Source organism: Colossoma macropomum, unplaced genomic scaffold, assembly GCF_904425465.1.
Source record: "Colossoma macropomum unplaced genomic scaffold, Colossoma_macropomum, whole genome shotgun sequence".
Lineage (NCBI taxonomy): Eukaryota > Metazoa > Chordata > Actinopteri > Characiformes > Serrasalmidae > Colossoma > Colossoma macropomum.
In genome coordinates this window covers 7,096,471-7,117,015 of record NW_023494796.1, presented here as the reverse complement: position 1 = coordinate 7,117,015, position 20,545 = coordinate 7,096,471, and the positions used below count along the sequence as shown (strand labels likewise).

Genomic DNA, 20,545 nt, shown 5'->3' with positions numbered 1-20,545 from the left:
AAATCGGATGAATCTTTTTGAATCACCCTGTATATTCAGCTCCACTAAGCACTTGAACTGGGGCTGAGTGATACGGGCAAAATACTGCTGTTGCAATTATATTGCTAAATATTGCGATTGCAGTATATGTTGCAATGTATCAAAAATGGACTGGTAAATCAAGAAAGCCAATATCGTTATGAAGAGGGAATCTAGCTTTGTAACAAACATACCAGGTCAGCTGAATCAGGTAAAACCGTTTACAAAATGGAGGAATGTTGCTACAATTATGTTGTCGTGGAATAAAGTTGTCTTTAATGTTTGATGGTGGACGGTGTGTTTTTTTTCCGACAAATTAGATGCTGAGAGGTGGAAAAGCTCAGATGGTCTTTGGTGTTTGGGGAAGGCAGAGGTTATAATAGGCGTTCTGGTCCCAGAATTCAGGTCCTTTCCATCCACACCAGCCCTACAGACACAAACACAGAGAGAGAGACCAGATTTATAGACAGATATTATATATTTTAATAGCACAAATCAGGTTAACATAAGGACTAAGTTAGTAATGCATTTAGTCTTAATTTAGAAATAAGCTGTAAATTAGTAATAAAATTTAGTCAATAACTTAGTAGACCTTAAATTTAGCCTTAAGTCAGTAATAAGCTTTAGGTAAGGAATACATGTAATTATAAACTTAAGCAATAAATCAGTAATAAACTTTAAGTAAAGAATAAATTTAAAGTTAAGCGTTAATTCGGTTATATGCTTTAAGTAAGCTTAAGCCCTAAGCTTTAAGCCTTAAGCCTTCAGCAACCAATGAGTTTAGCCCGAAGCCTTCAGTAACCAGTGAGTTTAGCCTGAAGCCTTCAGCAACCAATGAGTTTAGCCTGAAGCCTTCAGCAACCAATGAGTTTAGCCTGAAGCCTTCAGCAACCAATGAGTTTAGCCCGAAGCCTTCAGTAACCAATGAGTGTAGCCCGAAGCCTTCAGCAACCAATGAGTTTAGCCTTAGGTCAGTAATCAAGTTGAGACCAGTTCAGTTAGCAATAATCCTCAAACTGTGAATCTAATGGCTTATTATTCAGTAACGATCAATTATTCTGTATTGTTAAACTAATATGTAAATATGGGGACCCACACACGCTGTTGGTGTGTCCCTTTAACCGTGTTTGTTGTGTGTGTGTGTGTGCGTGTGTGTGTGTGTGTGTGTGTTAGAGATAACAGGTTCCAGATCACTGGCACTGTGAGCACACGTTAAAGTGAAACTGTGTCACTGGACGTAACGCTGTTTCCGGCCGGGTGGTGCAACGTCATGGTTTCTCCATCGTGTTTCTCTTTCACCCTGACACAAACACACACACGCTGCCAGTGAGAGGTATGCAGGAAGAGCAATAAACCTGCCAGCTCACGGGCAAAAAATAACCTCTCAGGGTCTTAAAACACTGCGCAGTCAGCGTTAAGTGCCAATCAAAACAGCCATTAAGTACAAGTTACTCATTTTTCAGTGTCAAAGCTGAAAACATATCTAAAAGCCTCAAAAAAGCCTCTGCATGGATGTTTTTCCCTCCAAGGTTCAGTCTAAGTTCAGCTACACATCCTTTCAGACCCACAGCGCTGAGTCGTCTTCTCACAGTGGAAGGATGGACAGAAACACCTGTGGATGTTTTCAGATCTGATCAGCTTGATTTTCTCCTCTCTCTCAGAGATGAAAGTGCTGTTTATCTGATGGGGGCAGTTTTGGTGTCTACCAGCTCTTCCAGGTGGTTGTTAGGAGTCTCCTTTTGCCTTTCTTTATCCAAGCGGGTTATCTCTGATCTATTCTCCTCAGAAATATCTCTTGAAATATGAATAAATTGTATTTAATGGCCGTTTTAATCAGATAAGATCTTTTTGTGTGGACTCTATGAACCTCGTGGTTAGTTTGTGGTGACTGATTAACACAGTTTAAATGCTTCAGACAGTAGTCACACCAGGCTGAACTCATCTTGTGGTACGTTTCCTGTACTTGCTTTGAGAATATGAACTAAACTGATATCACAACTCTAGCAAATGTTACTGTAAATCTCCATAAAAAAGCAACAAATTCATAGTAAAACCAGCAAAACCACTTCTGTTTGCTGAGTCAAGGATTCAAGGCGGTTTGCATGTGTTTCACTGCTTTCAATGGCAGGAAACTTGGATTATAATCAGGCCTTTTATCTGCGCAGCTCACCAACTTTACCCATTAACTCTACAGCTTATCAGTTGGTACGTGTTTGTCTTCAGGAACAGGCCGGGGCGAAACTCGACCTGTGGACCTTTTACACACAGACTTCCTGTGAAACTTAAACACGTGCAAAAGTGCATTTACGCCGCATCACATATTTCAAATAACCACCTTTCTGATTATGAAACTGAGACCTGTTTCAAACTATGACCTTCCAAAAGTCAAGTCAATCAGCCATGTTTGCTGTTTGCTTCTTCCTTCGTTTTGCACTGGAGCTACGAGGCTAACGGCGCTATTAAGAAATCGATGACCAGTGTCCAAGCTGTCCAATGTTGGCTGCTGCTACAGTTGGCTATACAAAGTGCTTATAGATAACAGTGCACCATACGGTGTCAGAAGCCACATCACCAACTCGTCACAGTGTGAAGCGAGTGAGAGATTTAAGTACTCAGCTAGCGCAGTGCTAACTGATTTCTCAATAGCTTGTTAGCCACAATAGCCTCGTAGCTCCTGTGCAAAACTAATAATGCAACATTATGGCTGATAAGTACATTCGGGGGTTGACTAGGTCATCAGACTATTACTTCAAGAGACCATTTGACCACATAAAGCGTCTAATGTGAACCGAGGCCTGAAGTTTTCCCTTCACCTCAAGGGAGCCGCGTAAAATCTCTTCAAAATCATAAAGTGGAAAGTGGAAAAAATACATAACTGCATATTTTTAAAGCTTTAAAACCTATGTTTATGTTTCCGCCCTTACGTTTTTGACAGCTACAAAATTTGCAGTTAAATTTTCAGCTTTCAATTTAACATAAGATACATTGATGAGCCAGAACATTGTACCGCAAGTCATATCTTACGTAACTAACCAAAGCGTTCATCACTTTACCATGACGATAACATGTTCAGAACCAATCAGTAAACTCGCTGCCATGGAAACACGACGGCAGACTTTTTCAATGACAAAAATATCCAGCATAGATGAGAATGATATGTACAAGTTAAACTGAATAAAGCTAATTATCTATAGCTGCTGTTTATTCTTTAATATTTATATACATAAATATATAAATACTCAGCTTTCCAAACGACGGTTTCTGGCTGACCGACACAACAGCAGCCTCAGTTTAGCTGTTTGGGCAGCTGCTGTCTCACTGAGCTGGAGCTGTGGGTGTTTAGCTGCAAGCTTGGAGTTAAAACCAGGGCGATGATTACAGCTGTGAGTAAAATCACAGTGTACAGCGTTTAGAGCTTTTAGCTTAGTTAACCGAAAAAGTCAAGTTTTAGGTCTTTTTTTGGGCTTTTTCTGATGGCTTCCCCAAAACTTACACCTGATCGGGGTGTCCACTCACTGTCCACTCTATTAGACACTCCTACCTTGTCAGTCCACCTTGTAGATGTAAAGTCAGAGACGATAGCTCATTTGCTGCTGCACAGTTTGTGTTAGCCATCCTCTAGTCCTTCATCAGTGGTCACAGGACGCTGCCCACAGGACGCTGTTGGCTGGATATTTTTGGTCGGTGGACTATTCTCAGTCCAGCAGTGACACTGAGGTGTTTAAAACTCCAGCAGCACTGCTGTGTCTGATCCACTCAGACCAGCACAACACACACTAACACACCACCACCACGTCAGTGTTACTGCAGTGCTGAGAATGATCCACCACCCAAATAGTACCTGCTCTGTGAGGGTCCATGGGGGTCCTGACCACTGAAGAACAGGGTAAAAGGGGGCTAACAAAGTATACAGAGAAACAGATGGACTACAGTCTGTAACTGTAGAACTACAAAGTGCACCTATATAGTAAGTGGAGCTGATAAAATGAGCGTAGAAACAAGGAGGTGGTCATAATGTTAGGCCTCAGACTCGGAGTGTTCAGTATGCTGATTGGTCAGTGCGGCGGTCAGTCATACCTTGTCAGTGATGATCTGTAGGTCCTCTCCGCCCGTGTAATGTGGGTCCAGGATGAGAAACCGGATGTCCCCACTGGACTCACTCCAGGCCACGCCCAGGATGGTGTGCGCCAACACGCCCCCTCCTGGCACAGAAAAATGACACCAATTTGAAAGACGGGTACACATCATTCCGTTAACACCCATTTGTAACTGTCTTAAAATGTCACTGGGGTCAGCCGGATGGTGAACACCATCTTGAGTCTCACAAAATTGTACTGCTGTGCTTCATGGATTTGGTCCAACAGTACGGTGTGTCCTGGCTGTTTTTCGCACGGAACAGTCAGAGTGTTCAGATGAATTATGGGAGTGGCTCATTTGGTAATGATGTTTTAAACAGATGGCATTGAAATTAAAGCAGAAACCATATAACAATGGCCAGTTTTGAGACTATAACAGATGCTAGATACAGCAGAACTGGACAGAAAAGCTGAATACGTATCTCCTTTTGATGGAGAAGATGTTTTCTCTCCTTTCCAAAGTGGCTGCACCTTGATTTACCCACTCACTCACTTGTGGCCGATACCACAAAGAGTGAAACTAAAGCAAAAGCTCTTACGATTCTGGATGGTTCATCTATAAACAGCAAATACTTAGACTACAAAACATATTTAAGTTGCAGGTTGCGAGTTGCAGGAAACAAATTCTGTGCAACTTGACAATTACAAACAGCAAATAAAAAATAACTGATTGTTTTACTGTTTTAATAAGATTAGGAGCTAATATGTTTTAAATATTGTATCATTCTGGCTAAGTTAAGAAAATGTGCTGTTATTTCAGTTGAAAATTAATCATTTAATAATTTAATTGCTCAACATGTTATGTTATCTACATTCTGACTGGCTTATTAATAGATAGACAGATATATAGATAGATAGATAGATAGACAGATACTTTATTGATCCCGAAGGAAATTTAGCAGCCAGTAGCAGTCAGACAACACAGCACAGTTATAATAATAATAATAATAATAAGGGTGGGTAATGAAACTTGTTTTGCAAGTTTGAGACAGGTGCAATGGTTGTGGCTGAGTTTTAAGCTTTAAGTGTGTTGCAGGAAGCTTTACATTATGCAACGGAGGTGAAATTTGTTTTCCTGTAAGTTTCAAGCCACTAAAGCTGCGCAAAAGTTTCGTAATGTAATGCCAGCCTTAACATTGCAGGGCCAGTTCCGTTCACAGACACTGGCTGTGTTTCAAACCACATACTACTATACTATACAAATGAATGTATTGTTAATGATGGTGAACATTTCTCAAAATTATGACTTATTAACTGCATAAAAATGAGACACGTAAGTGTAAGTAGGAGAAACAATATTATGAGATATTACTATGAGATAAATTCTTGTTATTAATTACGACACAATTATGAGAAACTTTCTTGCTTTCATGACTAACTAACTGGAGGAAATGGGCTGACACAAATTTTGACCTGTGATTGTTTGTCCACGATTCCTCTTAGTCTACTGGTACCCTTGAGTAGGGCTGAACGATTTGGGGAAAAATATCTAATCGCGATTTTTCTGACTGATATTGCATCTGTGATTTAAATTGTGATTATTTTCTGTAAATTGAAGTTCAGACCTGTTATTTTGGCCGAAGGCTAGAACACCCACTTTTTCTGGTTTAAGACTTGAACACTAAACATGCCAGATTGCCAGTTAGTTGTGGTTGTGATGTCACAGCATAGTTGGTTGCTTCTGATTGGTCTAACTCATCTACAGGCAGTTTACAAGCTCTGATATTAGATTCATGTTCCCCAATTAAGACAACACTGAGTGCGTTTACATGTACTTGATAATCAGATAACTGCTTGAAATCAGATTTTGTCAGTAATCCGATCAACACGTTTACACGCACTAGAGTAATCAGAGTAATGTGAAACTGCGAGTCTACAAGAGTCAGACAGTTATCAGATTTCTGCTTTGCAAGCAGCCAATAAAGTCACAGAAAAAGACGTGACGAAAACGTAATGTAAAACTTCATGTTGCAGGTTTTAAAAAAAATAATGAACATATGAAACATATGAAAATATGAACATACATCATATAGAAGATGAAGAATATTTAAATCCTTCATTTCGTGTTTGGTTTCAGCGTCACTCCAAAAACGTCTTGCAGTGACGCTGCTCGCTTATTTCCGGTACCGTGGTCTGTTTTCGCACATGCCCAGACTGAGCAATCCGAAAGAAATCAGAATAAGAGTTTACATGCACTGAGAAATCTGATTACTGAGCTAAAATCCAGCCTCTTTATCAGATTTCTTAAACGTATTTCTAGAACTAGAGTATGGTGTTTACATGACCATTTGAATAATCAGATAACTGCAGAAATCCGATTATGATTGGATTATTGAGTGCATGTAAATGCACTCATTATTAATAAAAATGGATAGAAATAAAATTGCAGCTCTTGCAATTTGAAAATTGCACTCTTTTAAATTGCGATTTTGATATGAAAACGATTAATCTTTCAGCCCTACCTTCGAGGTTTACTAATGCATCTGCTGCAGAGTATCTGTGGAGAATTATGACTCACCAATCATAATGGGCGTTCCCACAGTCTCAAAGTGATTGGCCAGCTCTCTGCCTTTGGAAGCCAGCTCAGACCCCCGACTGCAACATAAGAGACGTTTCATCAGTCAGTTAAATCAGTTTGTTTCCATTTTTTAACAAAATTTGAGAAAATCAGCTGCATTTTACATTGTGTGAATATTTCATGATGAATGGACCAACAGAAATGCTCCAACATTGTTTGGAATAAAATCTATTTACATTAACTTACAAACCCATTTACAAAAAAGTTGGGACGCTGTGAAAAATGTAAATAAAAACAAAATGCAAATGATGTGCAAATCATTTAAACCCTGCATTTAATTGAAAATAGTACAAAGACAACATATCAAACGTTGAGGCCGAGAAATTTTATTGTTTTTAGAAAAATATTTGCCCGTTTTGAATTTGATGCCAACAACATGTTCCAAAAAAGTTGGGACGGGGCAACAAAAGGCTGGGAAAGTTGTGTTATGCTAAAAAACACCTGGTGGTTGATTGGTAACAGGTCAGTAACATGATTGGGTATAAAAGAGCATCTCAGAGAGTCCTTCAGAAGTAAAGATGAGGAGGGGTTCACCACTCTGTGAAAGACTGCACCATCAAATAGTGGAAATCACTGCATGGGCTCTGAAACACTTCTGAAAAATACTGTCTGTGAAAACAGTTCATCACTGCATCCACCAATGCTAATTAAAACTCTAAAACGCAAAGAAGAAACCAAATATAAACAGGACCCAGAAACGCTGCCACCTTCTCTGCGCCGGAGCTCATTTAAAATGGACTGAGCGAAGTGGAAAAGTGTCCTGTGGTCTGACGAATCAACATTTGAAATTCTTTTTGGAAATCATGGACACGGTGTCCTCCGGGCTAAAGACCACTCAGCTTGCTATCAGTGCGCAGTTCAAAAGCCTGTATTCATGATGGTATAGGGGGGCATTAATGCACATGGCATGGGTGACTGGGACATCTGTGAAGGCACCATTAATGCTGAATGATATATACATGTTTTGGCAACATATGCTGCCATCCAGACGACGTCTTTTTCAGGAAAGGCCTTGATTATTTCAGCAAGTCAATGTAAAACCACATTCTACATGTATTACAGCAGCATTGCTCCGTATTAAAAGAGTCCGGGTGCTAAACTGACCTGCCTGCAGTCCAGACCTGTCACCACTGATAACATTTGGTGCATTATGAAATGAAAAATATGACAAATGAGCTCCTGAACTGATGAGCAGCTGAAATCCTGTATCAAACAAGAATGGAAAACATTTCACTTTCTAAACTACAGCAGTGTCTCCTCAGTTCCCAAACCCTTACAGAGTGTTGTTAAAAGAAGAGGTGATGAGACACAGTGGTAAACAGGCCCCCGTCCCAACATTTTTGGAACGTGTTGTTGGCATCAAATTCAAAATGGGCAAATATTTTTTAAAAAACAATATAATTTCTCAGTTTCAACATTTGATTTGCACATCATTGCATCCTATTTTTATCTACATTCTGCACAGCGTCCCAACTTTTTTGGAAATGGGGTTGTACATTAAAAATAAAACATGTTTTGCCCTCTTCTGTAAAGCTGCCAGTTTGGAGATACTTGTTTTTATTTGCACAGTGATATAGCAAAAAATATATCTCAGCATACAGTCGCAGTCAATAATTTGCACATACCACACCAAATGTACAGTCGTACACAAAAGATGCTGGAGGTTAAAAGACGTTTTGTTGATTTTCTATGTGAAAACAGAGACACACACTGCACATTTTAATGCACAGTTACTGTTGATGGGATGTAGATTCTCTCCTGTAATCAAATTTGAGTCTTTCTAATTCACAATGTTTTCCTTAAGAGCTTATTTCTAATACCTAAAAATAACAGTTCTTTGGCTTTTGTGTCTCTGGGAGTGTGAGGTAAGTCCTTTATGTTGCTGTGACATGAGATAAGGACTTGTTTACGTTCATCTCCAAACGATCCTACCAGACACGGCAGCGGCCGATGGCTCAGGAGCTGAAACTGGGGTTTTCAGTCATCGTCTAACTGGGTGAAAAGTGACTATTCTTTATTTTTATTCTTTTAATTGTGTTTCCTTTTTCATGTTCCTGTAATAATGAGAAACATCTTTCGTATTTAATTTTATAATCTGTCTAACTTTTGAAATTCACTGTGTGAACTAATTATGGATGGGTGTTCTAAACGTTCTCAGTCATGCAGTTCATTACTCGAATGTAACATATTGAATAAAATGGAATAAAATGTGGGCAAAAGTGACGGTACATTTTATATGTTTAATTTTTTTTCAATGTGCTAAATTAATTAAGCAAGCAAATAAAAAATGTGCACTAAAATTTTTAGTATTTGTTTGTTCCCTGTAGAGGATGTGTTCATTTATTTTTCACTTGGAAAATCAACAAAACATGTAATCTGACCTGAAGGTGTTTAAACTTTTGCATACAACTGTATGTGTTTTCAATAAAATCTTAAAGACGTTTGATCTAAAGGCAAATGCTTGAAATTAGCTTCTCAGACAAATATAAAAAGTGAAGTAAACACCTAAATTGATATTTCCAAAATCTGAACGTTTTTTATTACGTTTACATGATTCATTTTTTTTTACAACAGCAGTTCTGAGCACCTTTAAAAAGAAAAATTTACACTGTACATCCTAAATGCTGAATTCACTGTACGGAAACAGTCTTTTGGGGTGCAAATACAAACACACAGCACATGGTACCTGACAAACAGGATCTTCGAGGTGACCCCCAGCAGCTGGTTGAGGACGGCCTGCACCTCTATAGAGCCGATCCACTGGCGAGAGCCCACAAAGGGGGGCTCTTTATCCCCCACATCCAGCAGAGCCTGGAGAAAAGAAAAACATGTTTTAACCGACAGAAACAGTGTTTACTATAGTTTTGAATCAATAGGTGTTGGCAAAAAATGTAATATTGTGATTCCTGAAAACTTTCTGACAACACACAATACACTTTACTGGGATTTGTAAACAAGCTAAAAGACATAAACCGCACCAATAAATCGCTAAAGCCAAAAAAACAGTGAAAAACTTTATTATACAGGGTTCAACACAGCAACGTTTCCCTAACATGAAAATTCACTGTTCCAAACAGAGTCTTGATTTTTGCTTAATAGAAATGAGCACATATACACAAATCTCTTTAGGGAAATTCATTTATTCTAAAAAGCTACTATTATTATTATTATTATTATTATCATTATTAAAACTATTATTATTATAAGGCTTCTATTGTTATCCATATTATTATTTTTCTTTATATTCTCCTTTTGCAAATAATACAGCTTGAATTGCTCAACATACAGACTCCATTTAAACTTTTAGCTTTTCAATGGATTGTGTGAATTTTTCCTCACCTCATAATTTCATAATTCTGCACTCTTTTATTTTTTTCCATATTTTCCCTTTTATTCCATTTCTCAAAGCTCTTTTAAGTTTTAAGGCCAGTTTTCTATGTGCTCAGATAATCATGACATAGTTTATTACAATAAAGGTACCAGATTATATTGTCTGCTCCTTTTTAAACACCAAAATGTGAGTATGTGTCTACATTTGGTATAAATTGCTTAAGCTCACTGTTTAAAAACATTTATTTTGGTAATAAGTGTGTTTTTGCTTGTGAAATCCACATATCATCAGAATAAATGCAAATACAAATAATAAATACAGTAGCAGCACCTGTTGTACCTATTTGTTATCTTGGCATGTACGTGTGTGTGTGTGTGTGTGTGTGTGTGTGTGTGTGTGTGTGTGTGTGCGTGTGTGTGTGTGTGTGTACCTGCTGTATCTCCGTGTGAGTGGGCACCGCTCTGTCCGTGTAGCCCTGCTGCTGAAACCAGGAGCAGATGGTCTGAAGTGAGCGATACGCACAGCCCCAGCCGTTATCATCCACACGATCCTGCATGTAGTGATGATAACTGTACACACCCCTCACCACGGACACCTGCGGAGAGAGACGGAGGCGGGAGGGGCAGAGTTACAGCAATATTTTTATTCTAATCTTTATTATATTAGTTCCTCAGGCCTAAAGACCATCTTTTCTTCAGCAGATGACCAGCACACATGAAGTCAGAGACTTAGAAGCCTAATTCTAGTTACATGAGATACAACAAATTTCTACCGTTTGTGATGTATTGGCTCAGAATGTAGGTACATACACTAATCAGAGCTGTTGTCGGAACAAAACCTTGTATCTCCAAAATGGTAACTTTACAGGAGAAGGAAAAAACATGCTTTACTTTTAATGTAAGTCAATGGAACCAGACTTTTTTCCAAGTCATTTTGGGCCGTTTCTTTTGGTCCATTCATCATGAAATTAAGAGACAATGTAAAGAACAAGGCATTTTCAAATTCTGTCAAAAACCGAAAAACGACAAAAATATACAAGATACAAGGTTTTGTTCAGCAGCGATATATACATTTGTATTATGTTGGGTGAAACTTTGCATGCATATTTGCAACATATTTGTGGTGCAACTTGACAGTTACATGAAGCAATTCAACAACAATAAATGCTGCACACAGCACATTTGATTATTCCACTAATTAAGACAAATTAGCAGCTTGTATAATGATGAATCGTACTGATCTCACTATAAAAACAACCTGCGATGTGTTCTTGGCTGCACTAGTAAATAGAGTAGACAAAAAAAAGACCTAGAAGGTGAGTGAATATATGGTATGAATGATGGGGGATGTGGTGTTAAGCAAGCGAGCATGCTACAAAAATAAACAGTAGCACAAACAGCTGTCATCGTTAGCTGGCTAGATAAACCAGACGATTACAGAAACGTCAGTTGTTATAGTTCAGGCAGTGTCTAGAAAGCCAGACAACATTTCAGGGCTGATTCAGAACATGGACCAACGTTGCACGAAATTGTGAGAAAAATATATTTCCTGTTGTGCATCTTAAGGCTGTGGGTGACGTGTTTTCGTACATTTAAAGCATCCAATTGGATTGATAGTCACAATAGATGGAAACTATCAATGATCACAGATACTATCGCTGAAGCCTAACTGAAAAAGTCTACAGTCCCTGTTCAGAAGCATCAGAAATGAACTCCGCAATAATTTCATGTAAAAACTAATAACGTTTATGTACTTGCACACACATAAAGGTGGGCGATATGGCAAAAATATAATATCGCGGTACTTCAAGAAATTTTTACGATCTTGATATATCACGATATTTACTTTTTCAGACATCTGAGCAGCGGTGCTCCATTTAAAATGTGACTACAGTGATTTTTATTCCATATTTGGCACTAAATCCAGTTAAACAGAACTAATTATGCTAAACACGCAGTTGGTCAGTGTTCTACAAGTACTTATGATATACAGGGTATGTTTAGAAAAGAATACTGTATTGTATTGTGGCATAATTCATCACAATAATGATATATTTGGTCGTATTGCCCAGCTCTACACACACACACACAAACACCCACACGCACACACGCACACACACACACGCACGCACACACGCATACGCACACACGCACACGCACACACGCACACACGCACCCACACGCACACACACACCCACACACCCACACGCACACACGCACACACGCACGCACACACGCACGCACACGCACACAGAAACACACAGACAATGCTTTACAAAGATGACTTCTGAAAGCAGCTTCATGTAAATCAGCATATAAAACATGTAAATCAGCGAATTCCAACGTATGTGTGTGTATGTCTATGTGTGTGAGTGTGTGTGTGTGTGTGAGTGTGTGTGTGAGTTTGTGTGTGTGTGTGTGTGTGTGTGTCCTCTCACCTTGGCATCTTCCATGTTGGGTGCAGTCAGATGAGTGTGTGGATTGCGCAGGTAGCCATCCTTATACGCCTCATCTGGGAAGTGAAACGCATTGGCCCTCCGGAAATACGGCCTGTCGCTAGGCAACCCATACTTCCTGTGGAGCTCCTGCATAAAGAGAGAATGCTGATTAGTAAGGGTGTAAAAAAGGGTTTTGACTGAAAATAAAAAGGGGTTGATGTATTGATCTGAAGATGCTGATTCAACTGCATCTGTTAGGTTACTGTAGATAATATTTTATATTAATGGACTCAGTTATGATGGATGAGGGGTTTTCAGCTCAGTCCTGGAGACTCACTGCTCTGCACAGGTTCAAGTAATCCCTGCTAAAGCTCTACTGGAGCTGGATTACCTTTACCTGCTGTAATCTGAGTGATGACTGATGAGATCTGTGATTTTAATCCAATATGAATCTGTAGTTTTTTACGAGTCTATTCAGCTAAATGGATCTTAATTTTATACTTTATACAATACTTTAATCCTCAACTTCATGAGACGACTACTGAAACAGTTTCGGTGATGACCGAATGACGAGGAAATGGAACGAAAATGAAATATGTCTCGCAAGGCATTGTGTTTTCTGTCTTGTTTCTTAGTTTCACTTTCGACCAGTCACTAACAGCGTATGCTATGATCAGCACCATCATTTCGAATTGCCGCTGATAACAGGCGTCCACTGTTGCGCTTTGCGGTTTATTTTTGCCGTCAAATGCTGGTGTAAACATCCGCATGATGATGTTTCGATCCGGGCTATCTGGCATAACTTGGGGAAATTACACAGCTCCTTCCTCTATCCTGTACGAATCAGCCAGTCAACATTACCGGACCTTCTCTGGTGAAACTAATCCAGCTCCAATAGGGCTCAAACTCGCGGGGTACATGATAATCAGCTAAGGAGTTGGATCAGGTGTGCTAGAGCAGGGACGACCTGAAACTGCAGTGGAGTTAAAACTAATTGATCATAAGAATATTCAATAATCAGTATCATTATTTAACTGAAACAAATTCTCAGGCTGTTTTCAAATGTTTAAAAAGTGTCTTTACTGCTCTGAATTTATACATTAATAAAATCTCACTCATAAATTCCAAACTTAAAACACGTACCACACTTGTAAGCAGAAGAGATGTTCTATTATGACTTAAATTCATAAGGATTAAAACTAATATTTTTGTTTTGTGATTGTTACTGGAGTACTTTTAAACACTTCTAAGCAGTAAGTACAGGTGCAGATTATTCTGAATGATGGAGTGACACAGTACTTGGAATTATACCATAAAATATTCCAACAGTGTCATAAGACCCACAACTTAAACTTTTCTTGTCTTCTAATTTTATTTCATCCACTTTTCACATTTGTGTACCACAAACACAGACCTAATTCCCCTAATTGTCCATTAAAATTCAATAGGTTGTTTTTATTTCTGCACTTTTTAGTCTGTTTTCACACCAAGGTCATTCGCTAAAACCCAAATCAGAATTCTGTGTAGACGTTTGTGAGCGATCGCACAACAGTATAGAGTCTTGCTTCCACAGTATTACCAGCTACTAAGTAAACATAGCTAGCAAGTAAAGTACCTGGTCACTTACAGTATTTTTATAGCTGCAAACAAAGAACAAGAAAAGACAACAAAATCTTTAATTGCAAATTGTTTACAAGACATTGTAAAATGCATAGTTGCGGTCCTAATATCTGATTGGCTGAGTCACGTTCAAAGCAGTTTTAAAATACACTATATCTAAGACGCCTCACAACAACTGAACTCTGTATTACTGCACCACAGCACGAAAAACCCTTGTGCTGTTAATGGAATAATCTTTGACTCTAATGCTGCTCACATGGAGCACAGAGTGTACTGATGAAGTAAGAACCTGTTTTTGTTTAAACTGAGGGGCTGAAAACTTTGTTCTTAACTAGAACCGGGCTGGTCTGCTAGCTAACAGGCTAAACAGCTCCATCATTAATATCACAGGCTCAAATTAAAGTACTCACGGTTTAATTCACTGTAAAACTGCAGTATAAAAGTCTAAAAATGTCACCTGAATGTCTTACACATAAGTCCGTCAATCCCAGGCTGAATCCCAAACGGCTCTGTACTCCCTAAATAGTGTTCTAGCTGTGAAAGGTTAGAAATTCTAGCCTCTACAGCCAAACAGTGCATCGTGTATCGAGTGTGGATGAGTCTGAGTCCCAAATGACTGTTTCTTAGCTGTATTTTGCTCTGTTGGGCTGCAGGATCCAGTATTTAAACTCCTACGTAGTGCACTATGTAGGGAGCAGGGAGCCGTTAGAGATTCAGCCCCAGTGTGAGAACAGGGTGCTGGATTGGTGCTAAATAAGAGTCGCGGTGGTGATTTGGTGACCAAAAAGTGCTTATAAAGCAAAGAATTTTGCATTAAACAGTGCTGTGATATCACATGTTCACTGTTATACAAAAAAAAGTTAAAAAGTTCATGAAATAAACACAACATAAAGTGATGGGTGACCGAACGTTCTCCTCATTCAATGGTCCATGGTTGCTTGGCAACGATGCCACACTCTAAAGGAACTACATTTCTTTTTCAGAATACGTGTTTATATTGATTGTTATCAATAATAACAAATTATTTGCTGAAAAATTGCCATCATATTTAATGTTGGCCGCCACTGTATAAAAACAATGAGCCACTCAAGGCTGTACATTACAGTGATTTTATCACGGAGAACAGGGCTTCAGAACAGCATTCCTGTGATAAAATCACAGTAAAGCACGGCCTTTTGTGGCTTATTGCTTCATTTAATTGTCAGCTTTTTTCATGACTTTCATGATTTCATGATCATGTCAGCCCCACTGCTTCATTGTAATTGTACTGCCTGTCTGCTGTTCTTAATGCAAGAATGCTATGAATGTCTGTAAAGAGCCAGACGTGAAAAATTATGCAGACAGTACAGCTCTGATGTTCTGCTAGAAGAATCAGAAAAGCATGCTGTGATGCTGGTTTCTCCATTTCACCATCACAAAAATACGTTCCCAAAACCGCGAACTGGACAGGGTTCGTTTGGAAGCGAAGCGAGACCCGCAATTTTTGCCAGACCGCAGTTCACTGGTGCACGCTCGTGTCCAGGTGGAGCTTTAACACCTGTCAAAACGGACTGAGCTAAAGACAAAGTCTGATAGGTCGGCAGCAAACAAGGTTGGTGTGAAAACACCCTAAGACTGATTCGTGTAAATGATCTTGGTTCTGATTGGCTGCCTTGTGTTGTGCTGTCCATTCTAAAACATTACTTAGAACTTCAATATGGTTGGGCGGGGCTAAACTGCTGCAAGTGGAACTGGCAGTCATATGAAAATGTGTTGGTTTTTGTGACATCAAAAAAACAATGAATTTAAAACTGCAGCTGACGTTTCATATATGGACCTAATGGACGAGGAGTGGACACTGGTTGGTTTGACACTTGGGCCCTTTAAATGTGTCTACTTGATGACAGTCATGACTTTTAACACTAATAATGGCGATGAGCAATAGACTGCAGCTGACTGACTGACCCTTCTGTCAGCTGTATGACAGCAAAGCGACCAGGCCGGCAGACTGCATGGGCGTGTATGTGTGTGGTGGTTCTACCTCTCTCACGGTCAGCAGCTGACTGTCCGGCACTCCTGCAGGGTAAATAACAGTGACCAGTCCACTAGACTCTGGTAGCTGAAAGTGGAAAGGCTGAGGCACCAACAGAGACGAGCCTTTCCTGTACCTCAGCACCACTTCCTGCATGTCTGATAACTGGCCGCACAGCGCCCCCACCAGGCCTGAACACACACTGCAGGAAAAATAGTGCTTAGTGTACCTACAAAGTGATAGATAGCTTTGTACAAACTTCATTTCCTGAAATGTTGGGACAGTAAGTGAAATACAAATAATAAGAGACAGCAGTGATTTATACACTGATCAGGCATAACATTCTGACCACCTCCTTGTTTCTACGCTCATTGTCCGTTTTATCAGCTCCACTTACTATATAGGTGCACTTTGTAGTTCTACAATTACAGACTGTAGTCCATCTGTTTCTCTGATACTTTGTTAGCCCCCTTTTACCCTGTTCTTTAGTGGTCAGGACCCCCATGGACCCTCACAGAGCAAGTACTATTTGGGTGGTGGATCATTCTCAGCACTGCAGTAACACTGATGTGGTGGTGGTGTGTTAGTGTGTGTTGTGCTGGTCTGAGTGGATCAGACACAGCAGTGCTGCTGGAGTTTTTAAACACCTCCGTGTCACTGCTGGACTGAAAATCGTCCACCAACCAAACATATCCAGGCAACAGCGTCCTGTGGGCAGCGTCCTGTGACCACTGATGAAGGACTAGAGGATGACCAACACAAACTGTGCAGCAGCAGATGAGCTATCGTCTCTGACTTTACATCTACAAGGTGGACTGACAAGATAGGAGTGTCTAATAGAGTGGACAGTGAGTGGACACAGTGTTTAAAACTCCAGCAGCCCTGCTGTGTCTGATCCACTCAGACCAGCGCAACACACACTAACACACCACCACCACATCAGTGTTACTGCAGTGCTGAGAATGATCCACCACCCAAATAGTACCTGCTCTGTGAGGGTCCATGGGGGTCCTGACCACTAAAGAACAGGGTAAAAGGGGGCTAACAAAGTATCAGAGAAACAGATGGACTACAGTCTGTAACTGTAGAACTACAAAGTGCACCTATATAGTAAGTGGAGCTGATAAAATGGACAATGAGCGTAGAAACAAGGAGGTGGTCATAACGTTAAGTTAATTTTGGTCAAACTAAATTTACTAAATCTCTGCTTTCTTCCTTGCTATTGACTTTTGTGGCTCCGGTGTAAACCAAAGAAGCAAACTTCTCGATTTGGGGCAAGACTCGACTCCATTTGCCAAACTACTGCTTTAAACCAGTGTTTCTCGGGGCTTTTCCTGTCCCTCTACTTTCACACGTCTATCTCAACTTTATGGAAGGCTTGGTAATTAGATGATGAATCAGTAAACACCACCGCAGAGGAACTACAGGACAAATGACTAGGAAACACTGCTAAAGGCAGGAGGAGTGTGGACGGAGGTGCACTCACGAGCCGAGCGAGTCCTGCCCTGATGCAGAGAACACACAGTCCACACACAGAGGCATCCTCGCACTGTGCTGCTGCTTGGTCACTCTACAGAGGCTGAGAGCTCTACTGTCCCCCGACTCTGTGACCTCCAACAGCAGCTTCAGGTTCACCACACTCTAAAAAAAAAAGAGACAGAGAATAAGACGCAGTAACTCTGTCAATTTAATTCAAAAGAGGTGGAGAACACAGCCTCGTTAGAGTCTGATTGATGTTTCATTTGGCTGATAAAAATGAGCTGATATTTAAGGTGAAAGTCATAAATCTGACAAAATAAGTTTTCTTTGGGGACTATTTTGCCTCACAACGTCCTGCATGCATCCCTCCACCATGAACTGATTCGAATAAAAGGATTAACAAGACATTCCAAAATCTTATCACAGAACTATCATAAAACAGTGTCTCAGTCATCAGGCAGTGAATTCATAACCATTTCATGTAGTAACTTTCTGTGAGGGAGCTTTTAGAGGTGGACGTCTGGTTCCTATCACCACCACTGTGAACAGTTCTGACTCGGTAAGTTTCTCTAGAACAGAGCGTTTCACACCAAACCACTCTGAATGAGTTTGTTTACATCCTAACCATTTAATTATGTCGAACTTTCTGGAATCAGAATTTTAGCTCCTTAAAATTAGATTTGGCTCCATACCAACCATATCGCCCTTGTCACAATATAGTTTTAAGTCACTCTAAGCATCGCATGATGCAAAATAAAGAACGGTTTAATGTTTTGTTTTCCATTCTAATAAAAGATGTACTCACAGGACCAGCATCTCTTTTATCCTTCCTTTTGGACTTCTTGCTCCCTCCATCTTCCGCTCTGTGGATCAGAGGCAGCAGGAGTTTAGGAACTACAGCTAAGGTTTTGCATCCACACTCCAACATAATAAGCATGTTCTTCAAAAAACAGCTCCACTCGCTATACATAAACAGAACTCAGCTCTCTGTACTCACTCTATGTACTGCTGGATGTCTCTACACGGCGTTCCTTCAGTCAGATGCTCTGCCGTGGACTGTAAGCCCTTGTTGGGCCACAGCAGTACAGAGCTGTTACAGACGGTGAAAACGAGGCTTTCGGACGACACTCTGGAACGGAGGGCCTGGAAGGATTTACAGATGGCGCTCTGTCCTTGGGTTTCTGGAACAAACAACACTCCCTGTTCAGCGTCTCAGGCCCAGGTCAGTTCATTTTACAACTGCAAATAAAGCCATACGGCTCGAGTGCTTTCAGCAGGCAGCAGGAGTGTTGGTAGTTAGTATTTAGATAGCTTTAGCATCTTGTATATCCATAGCAACACCTTAGTAACCACCTTGGATACCATACCAACTGTCTAGCAACGCCCTAGCAAGCGCCTGGGATACCACAGCAACCGTCTAGCAACATTCTAGCAACCACTTGGGATACCATAGCAGCCATCTAGCAACATTCTAGCAACCACTTGGGATACCATAGCAACCGTCTAGCAACATCCTAACAACCACCTGGGATACCATAGCAACCGTCTAGCAACACCCTAGCAACCACCTGGGATAACATAGCAACCATCTAGTTACATAGTAACCACTTGGGATACCATAACAAGTGCCTAGCAACCCCCTAGCAACCACTTGGGATACCATAGCAGCCATCTAGCAACATTCTAGCAACCACCTGGGATACCATAGAAGCTGTCTAGCAACATCCTAGCAACCACTTGGGATACCACAACAGCCATCTAGCAACATTCTAGCAACCACCTGTGATACCATTGCAACCCCCTGGGATACCACAGCAATCGTCTAGCAACATTCTATAGTAATCACCTTGGGTTACCACAGCAACCATCTAGCAACATCATAGCAACCGCCTGGACTACCATAGCAACCATCTAGCGATACCCTAGCAACAATCTGGGCTACCATAGCAACCGCCTACCAACACCTTGACAACATAAGCTGTGCAGTCACTCATATGAGTATCTGCAGTGTCAGTAGGCAGCATCAGGTGAAGGTTAGCTGACAGCAGTACTTCAGAAGTGTATTAATAAGAGTATCGGCCGTTAAAATGGTGTTACCATTAGAGTCAAGTTGGCAGGAGAACTCCAACACGCCCCTCAGCCGAAAGATAAGGGTGCTGTTTTCTGTGAGAACCTGTTAGAACCCAAAAACAAACAGAAGTGGTGAAAAAATCTGAGAAAAGTCTCATTTCTCCATTTAAACTGTGCAGAAACCACACGGAGGCAGTAATCACTGACTGTTCTGCTTATAAAGAGAAGACCACGACCCTGAAATTAGCTCCGTTCCACCTTAAATAGTGCAGCGGTTACGTATACCATTTAAGGTGGAACTGAGAATTGGAAAAGGAAACTGGCGAACAGGACGCCTCGTGATATATGAAGCTGAAGCTGGATTCTTATTCGGATTTCCAGTTCCACCTTAAATGATGCAGCATGTAACTGCCATTCCATTTAAGGTGGACCGGGAAACTTGGAATAAGAATCCAGCTCCAGCCTCTTCAGTGACACGAGCTCTCACAGGTTTAATAAGAGCTGTAATAAGAGCTTTAATGAGAACTGTAATAAGAGCTTTAATAAGAGCTTTAATAAGAGCTTCAATAGAGCTTTAATGAGAGCTGTAATAAGAGCTGCAATAAGAGTTTAATAAGAGTTTAACTCACCATTTTAGTGATTCAGCCTCAGGACAGAGTGAGAGGCATGACGTATCACAACACTGCCGGCTTCTTCTGCTTAGAAGAAAGAAAGAGAATAGCGCCCCCGCTGGACTGGAGCTTCGGTTACAGCAACCATATGACAATAACATGTCAAATACAATTAAATCAGCAAATTAATAAAATAACATCTACTTAAAATTACAAACACATTTTATTGTACACTTTTAGCAACATGGTTCTAT

General features: G+C 40.3%; 1 protein-coding gene across 1 annotated transcript; it reads right to left on the bottom strand.

The window, feature by feature from the left end:
- Positions 1–266: 266 nt before the first annotated feature.
- Positions 267–20,403, bottom strand: ufsp2 (ufm1-specific peptidase 2). The gene is made up of 12 exons (XM_036583716.1): positions 20,310–20,403; positions 19,708–19,783; positions 18,608–18,791; positions 18,416–18,473; positions 17,618–17,772; positions 16,141–16,333; positions 12,501–12,647; positions 10,494–10,658; positions 9,419–9,543; positions 6,673–6,749; positions 4,096–4,220; positions 267–445 (listed from the first exon to the last, which is right to left on the bottom strand). The coding sequence occupies exons 1-12, from the start codon at positions 20,310–20,312 to the stop codon at positions 359–361; spliced, it is 1,395 nt and encodes a 464-aa protein (XP_036439609.1). The 5' UTR covers positions 20,313–20,403; the 3' UTR covers positions 267–358.
- Between the last annotated feature and the right edge of the window lie 142 nt (positions 20,404–20,545).